Raw genomic sequence first — 6,738 nt, 5'->3', positions numbered from 1 at the left:
TTTCATTATTTATGTCCACACATCCTAATTACTTTCTCTCTTCTCCTACTTTGATGTGATTTAGTTCATTCGTCTGTGTGCCTCATTCAGAAACACCATTTTGTCCCTGCAGGACGAATAGAAAATGGAGCCAGACGAAAACCAGCCACTGATCTAAGCTTGAAGCATGCCTCAAAGACATAAGGTCCTGGATGAGCAGAAACTTCTTACTGCTGAACTCAGAGAAGACTGAAGTCATTGTTCTTGCCCTAAGCATCTAAGAGAGCCTTTCTTGAACAGCATGGCTGCCCGGGACGACATCAGCTTGGCTTACAGAACCCCAATCAGGAACCTGGGAGTTCTTTTCCATCAGGACCTGTCCTTTAACTCTCACATCTAATATTTAGAGAATTAGACACATCTTGTCTCAGAGCGATGCTGAGAAACTAGTCCATTCTTTCGTTTCTAGGCTGGACTATTGTAACTCTCTTTTATCCGGCTGTCCTAGTAAGTCTATTAGGACTCTTCAGCTGGTTCAGAACGCTGCAGCTCAGGTACTGACTTGGACTGGGAGGAGAGAGCACATCTCTCCAGTGTTAGCGTCTCAACACCGGTTACCTGTAAAATTTAGGAAAGAGTTGAAAATTCTTCTTCTGACTTACAAAGCTCTTAATGGCATGTGGCCATTCCATCTTAAAGACCTCCTTGTTCCGTAATATCTGTCAAAGTCACTGTGTTCTCAGCACCAGGCTGCTTATCGTACCTAGGGTCTCTATAGGTAGCATGGGAGGGCGAGCCTTTGGAGCGCAGTCACACTGGCCATACAAACTGTGCCGTGCTTAAGCATGATTGCGTTCGGTGGGCAGATGTAACCAAATTTGAAATTATTTTTGGAAACCATGGACACGGTGTCCCTGAGTCTCTAGTGGACAGGGACCATCCAGCTTGTCATCAGCTTGCAGCTCAAAGCCTACGATCTTTGATGTCACTGTCCTAAAATAAAGGCAGGACAAGAAGTGATGCACCTGGAGGAGGGTCAATAAAGAGCCAATTAGACCAACAGGTAGACTAGCAACACCAACATCTACACAGAGAAGAGGGAAAACTTCAACAGACCTGAAGGAATCAGATATAACAACACATAAAGCTGGAGGGTACATTTAATTTATCATTCTGGATACAATTTACTAACTACATAAATGAATAAATAAAAATCTGCTCTAGTGTGACTACAAGTTTTTCTATGAATGATCATTTTTGTTATTATCTTTTTGAGTATCATGCTGTGATCTGGTTTATCAACTGATATTTCAGTGTATATTTAAGAAGCACTAGGTTAAAAAATGTACCGAGCCCATTAAAAGACACAAAAGTGGGTCAACCAGAGTCAGTCTCAGGCCCCGTTTACACGACGCCGAAAACGGTCGATTCCGCAAACATTTCGTTGCGTTTTGGCCTTCCGTTTAGACGAGACCACGTTGCGTTTTCAGTGAAAACGCAAACTTTTGAAAACGCTCCCCAGAGTGGAAAGATCTGAATCCGCTCCTCCATCCAGCTTCGTGTAAACACAGAGCGGAGCGTCTCAGGGTGAAACGCTGACGTCACCGCATGCGCACTCGCAGTTTTAGGTGAAGGCTCCGCGCTCAGCCACATTTCCAGTTGAGCCAGTAGTTGGCGGTAATGCGCGTTATGGTTGGATTGCCGACCGTCTCACACAACAAAACGGCAGAAAAAGAAAGAGCAGAAGAGGAGACTTGTCCTCCTGGAGTCGTATAAACGCGGATAGTTTTCATGCCGTCCTCATGTAAACGCGGGTGGCTTTTGAAAACGCAAAGGAAGAATCGTTGCGGGAGTCTCCGTGTAAACGGGGCCTAAGTGACGTGGCATTTACTGTGGCGGCACCAATAAAAACCAGCCAATTAGAGAGCTGTTTTAAAGTAGCCAGGTCCAAACCAAGCTGCAATTTCTGGTCTAAAAATATGAGGCAATGACTCTGTGTGATTACCAAGCCACAGTCTGAGAGTCTGACGGTTTCTGAGCCTCCCCATGCCGTGCTGGCCCCGCTTCTGTCTGGGCTGATAATGATTATACAGAATTTCCCTTTTTCAGACTGAGTGATGGAGACATGGCAGGAGGTCTGTTGACGTGGTTACCTGAGGAGGTTCGATGATGTCCTGTAAAGTGACAGGTGATCTACTTCCTGCACCAGAATACTCTCACTTCCTGCTGTAATGAGACCAATGCCAGCTTATATTGGTGCTTTAAGTGTTTAGACATGAACACGATCATCTGCTCTTACTTTAATCAGCGACAGGGGTTCATTACTATGACTGGGTTATCTCAGTGAGGGATAAAGGGTTAAACTTCTGTCTAAATATGAAAAGATAAAACAGTGATATTCGTCAACAAAGTAAAAGTGAACATCAGCGGCTGATCCTACTGAAGCTGAAACACTGAGTGATGGTCAACAACAAGATCAGCTCAGCCTGGGGTTATGGTTCAGTCTCTCTCTCACTATCTATCTATCTCTCTCTCTCTCTCACACACACACACACACACACACGGACACACACACACGCACACCCAGCTGACCTGACCTGAGACCAGCAGGAAGTGTTCAATCTGTGATACACAAATTTTCACGTGCCGGCACAAACAGGTCAGAGGAGAAGGTCGGACACAGCTGAGTCACTGATAAGAAACAGAGGTCCTGCCCACTCCAAGCCAAACACTGAGCTCCAGGTGTGTATATAAAGACTGTCAGAGTGTGTGTTTCCTCATAAATACCTGACAGGACAGGTGAGACTCCTGTTGTGCTCCTGAAGATTCTCTCAATCCACCAACAAACAGCTGATCATCACCATGAAGACAGCCCTGATCATCTGCACCCTGCTGTGTGCTGCTTCTGCAGGTCAGACACACACACACACACACACACATACACACACACACACACACACACACACACACACACACACACACACACACACACACACACAGGTTCTCTAACAGCGTTTTTCTCTGTGCAGCTCAAGCTGAAGAGGAGAAGCAGACTAAAGGTCAGTGAACTGAGGCGTGCAGACTCAGACCACAGAGCAGGGTGACCCACAGAGCCTCTTCATCCACAGTACTCAGACCACAGAGCAGGGTGACCCACAGAGCCTCTTCAAGCACAGTACTCAGACCACAGAGCAGGGTGACCCACAGAGCCTCTTCATCCACAGTACTCAGACCACAGAGCAGGGTGACCCACAGAGCCTCTTCAAGCACAGTACTCAGACCACAGAGCAGGGTGACCCACAGAGCCTCTTCAAGCACAGTACTCAGACCACAGAGCAGGGTGACCCACAGAGCCTCTTCAAACACAGTACTCAGACCACAGAGCAGGGTGACCCACAGAGCCTCTTCATCCACAGTACTCAGACCACAGAGCAGGGTGACCCACAGAGCCTCTTCAAGCACAGTACTCAGACCACAGAGCAGGGTGACCCACAGAGCCTCTTCAAGCACAGTACTCAGACCACAGAGCAGGGTGACCCACAGAGCCTCTTCAAACACAGTACTCAGACCACAGAGCAGGGTGACCCACAGAGCCTCTTCAAACACAGTACTCAGACCACAGAGCAGGGTGACCCACAGAGCCTCTTCATCCAGTACTCAGACCACAGAGCAGGGTGACCCACAGAGCCTCTTCAAACACAGTACTCAGACCACAGAGCAGGGTGACCCACAGAGCCTCTTCATCCAGTACTCAGACCACAAAGCAGGGTGACCCACGGAGCCTCTTCATCCACAGTACTCAGACCACAGAGCAGGGTGACCCACAGAGCCTCTTCAAACACAGTACTCAGACCACAGAGCAGGATGACCCACAGAGGGGAGATTCAGGCTGCTGTTACAAATGATTAGGAGGAGAAACATAGGAGTCCTGACATGAAGCAGCTCTGTGTCTGGTCCTGGTCTCTGATGCAGCTATCAGCTGTTTGAATGGTCACTGATCCAGCTTTAATTACTAATAGAAAAGAGCGGTAGCTAAGCTGCTGATGCTGCTGATGTTTCAGAGCTGGGGGAGGAGGTGATGCCCAAAGAGGAAGAAGAGTTGGTGGCTGTTGATCCTGTCCCTGTAGCTGAGGATGGTAATGAGACAGAAAACACTTCACCATGTCAGATCCACTCCTCTCAGCTTACCTGACCCCTGTTTCTGTCCATGTTTCAGATGAAGCTCTGTTCCAGGAGGCCAGCGCTCCTGAAGGTGAGGACTTGTCTGTAGAGCTCAGTTTGTGTGTGCACATCCTCTGAGCAGAAAACACCCTGGTTCGACTTCTATTTAAAGATCAGACAGTGAATGTCCTCTGTGTCTCTGCAGCTCGTTTTAACTACTGTCCTCCTGGTTGGTTCAAACGCGACTCTGAATGTTTCCAATTCAATACCATCCGCATTTCATGGTTCGATGCTGAGGTACTGACGTTAAGTCCTGCCACAGTTTGAAATAGTCTTTGTTTCACTCTGTTGATAATGTCTGTGATGTTGTTTTCAGGGCTGGTCCATTGTTTTTTTTTTATCTGTGTGTTGTTTTGATGATGTTTCTTCATTGTTTGACGTGTTTTCTCATGTTGTCTGTCATGTTTCAATTTGTCGAGCTGTGTGTTGTACGTGTATTTCTTCCTAAATGCTGTCTGTGGGCCTATTTTAAACTCTTTCTCTGTTTTCAGTTTTATTATTTAATTTTTGATGTTTATGATTTCAACTCAGCTTGTTTAGGTTTTTGTGATTTCTCATGTTGTCTTGTGAACCATACCAAACGTATTGTTTCAATGAGCCCCTTCCTCTGTCCTCCAGGAGTTCTGTAAAAGTCAGGGGGCCCATCTTGCCTCAGCCAAAAACAGTCAGCAGTACAGCTTCCTGCAACTGATGAGTCAAGGAATGGGTCTCAGCTACCCCTGGCTTGGAGGCTTCTACCTGCAGGTCAGTCTAGGCTCAGGCGTAGACTAAGAGCAAGTGCAAAGAGGTCTCTAATAGACTTAAAGTTAACCCTTACTCTCTTGCTGTTTGTCTCTTTTAGGGGAGATGGTTGTGGGCCAATTTTGATAGTTTCTCCTACACAAACTGGTACCACCAGTCTAACCCCAGCAGCTACTCTTGCATCTTTCTGAGACACAATCGTGAGTCCACACACCTGTCTGCTCTACCTGCAGACTCCTCTTTCTTATTGACCCTGATACCTGGTTCTCTCTGAGATAAGTCAGCCCTGGGCCTTAGAAATTAAAATCTTCCAAATGTTTTCTCTTTTTAGTTGGTTGGCAGAACGATGGGTGTGGTACTGCTCGGTCCTTCATCTGCTCCAGGAACCTAAAGGGTTGTTGACAGAGTGGAGGAAGATTTCTGCTGTTTAAAGTCCATTACTTGCTGAGTGTCTGAATGAACTGTTTTATACTGTGTTCTTTGATCCACATGTGATGGATCACTCTGTTAATGTTTTTCTTCTCTATGGTAAGGATGTGTTGTACGACCAGGACAGTTTGAGTTCTTTGTAAATGTGTGTAATCAATAAAAAGTCTCAATTTATTGTCAAAGTTCTGTTTCCTCTTCAATTATTCAAAGCAGAAAATGAAAGTTGATGGACTCAAAAAGAAAACCCAGAAATGAAAAGATTAGGGGGAAAACTGTCAACATCATTAATTAATTAAGTTTCTACTGCTCCTCCTGTTCAGGGCTGTAGGGGACTGGAGCCTATCCCTGCTGTTTAGGGCACCAGGTGGGGTGCACCCTGGACTGGTCCCCAGTAAATCACAGCTGACAAATATATATATATATATATATATATATATATATATATATATATATATATATATATATATATATATATATATATATATATATAAAGATATATAAAGATAAAAAGACAGCTGCAGTACCCCAAGTGTCCACCAGTCAGAGTCAGTCACCACGGAGCCCATGTTAAAGTGTCCCTCATAGTAGGACATGGTGTAGCCAGCTGTGGTTCCTGTTGGTTCTCTGATCCTGAAAACTGCAGACTGATATTTTCCTCACCTGGTCAAACTATGAAGAGTCTTAAATGTATGCACTCAGGGGGCGTGGCCTCTTTTAGGAACAGGTTGGAGCTGCAGGCTGTCAGTCAGGTGTCCCTTCACCTCATTCAGTCTCTGAACTGAAGCCCTGGGCCTTGTTTGTGGGTTTGAAGCCTTGATTTGTTCATTTTACTGATTGAAAAATAATCTGTGGATGGATGCTCCACAGACTGTAACTGGTTTATAATCCAGCCCTTTCCAACACTTTAAAGTGGAAATGAAACAGTCATTTAATAGTATTAACCAGAAAGAGTCCCAGTCTCATCATTAATTACAGTACAGACAAATAAAAGCATATAAAAGGAAAACACAGCGCTGTTTTACTCTTCGTGGCAGAGCGTAGTGAACTTAAAGCTATGATGCCATGGGGTTGGCTTTGTAGAGCTGGCGAGAGTCCTCTTGTCCAAATTAAAGCTAGAGATATTAGCAGGAGACAAGAGTGAACGATGGAGAGTGGTGAGCCTAAAGATTAGACCAAAGGGGGGCAATACTGTACTGTTCCTGGGTTTCAGAATGAGTCTAACAAAGTTCAGACCAAACAGTCCACTCCTCTGAAAAGCAGCACAGTACTGCTGAGCTGGCAGCACTGCGGAGGAGCGGTTAAAGCAATCATACGGAATGGATTATACATCACACCGTTACGTCGCAGTGTGTGTGTGTGTGTGTGTGT

General features: G+C 45.6%; 1 protein-coding gene across 1 annotated transcript; it reads left to right on the top strand.

Annotated features, from left to right (window-relative positions):
• The first annotated feature begins 4,057 nt into the window (after positions 1–4,057).
• On the top strand, positions 4,058–5,343 carry LOC141807672 (ladderlectin-like). Its single transcript, XM_074693827.1, has 6 exons — positions 4,058–4,115; positions 4,196–4,231; positions 4,346–4,437; positions 4,819–4,944; positions 5,042–5,141; positions 5,273–5,343. The coding sequence occupies exons 1-6, from the start codon at positions 4,058–4,060 to the stop codon at positions 5,341–5,343; spliced, it is 483 nt and encodes a 160-aa protein (XP_074549928.1).
• The last annotated feature ends 1,395 nt before the right edge of the window (positions 5,344–6,738 follow it).

Source organism: Halichoeres trimaculatus, unplaced genomic scaffold, assembly GCF_033239565.1.
Source record: "Halichoeres trimaculatus isolate MK-OKI-2021-1 unplaced genomic scaffold, fHalTri1.1 fHalTri1_scaffold_2, whole genome shotgun sequence".
NCBI classification, from domain to species: domain Eukaryota; kingdom Metazoa; phylum Chordata; class Actinopteri; order Labriformes; family Labridae; genus Halichoeres; species Halichoeres trimaculatus.
Note: the sequence above shows the minus strand (reverse complement) of the source record. Positions and strands in the feature narration are given on the sequence as shown.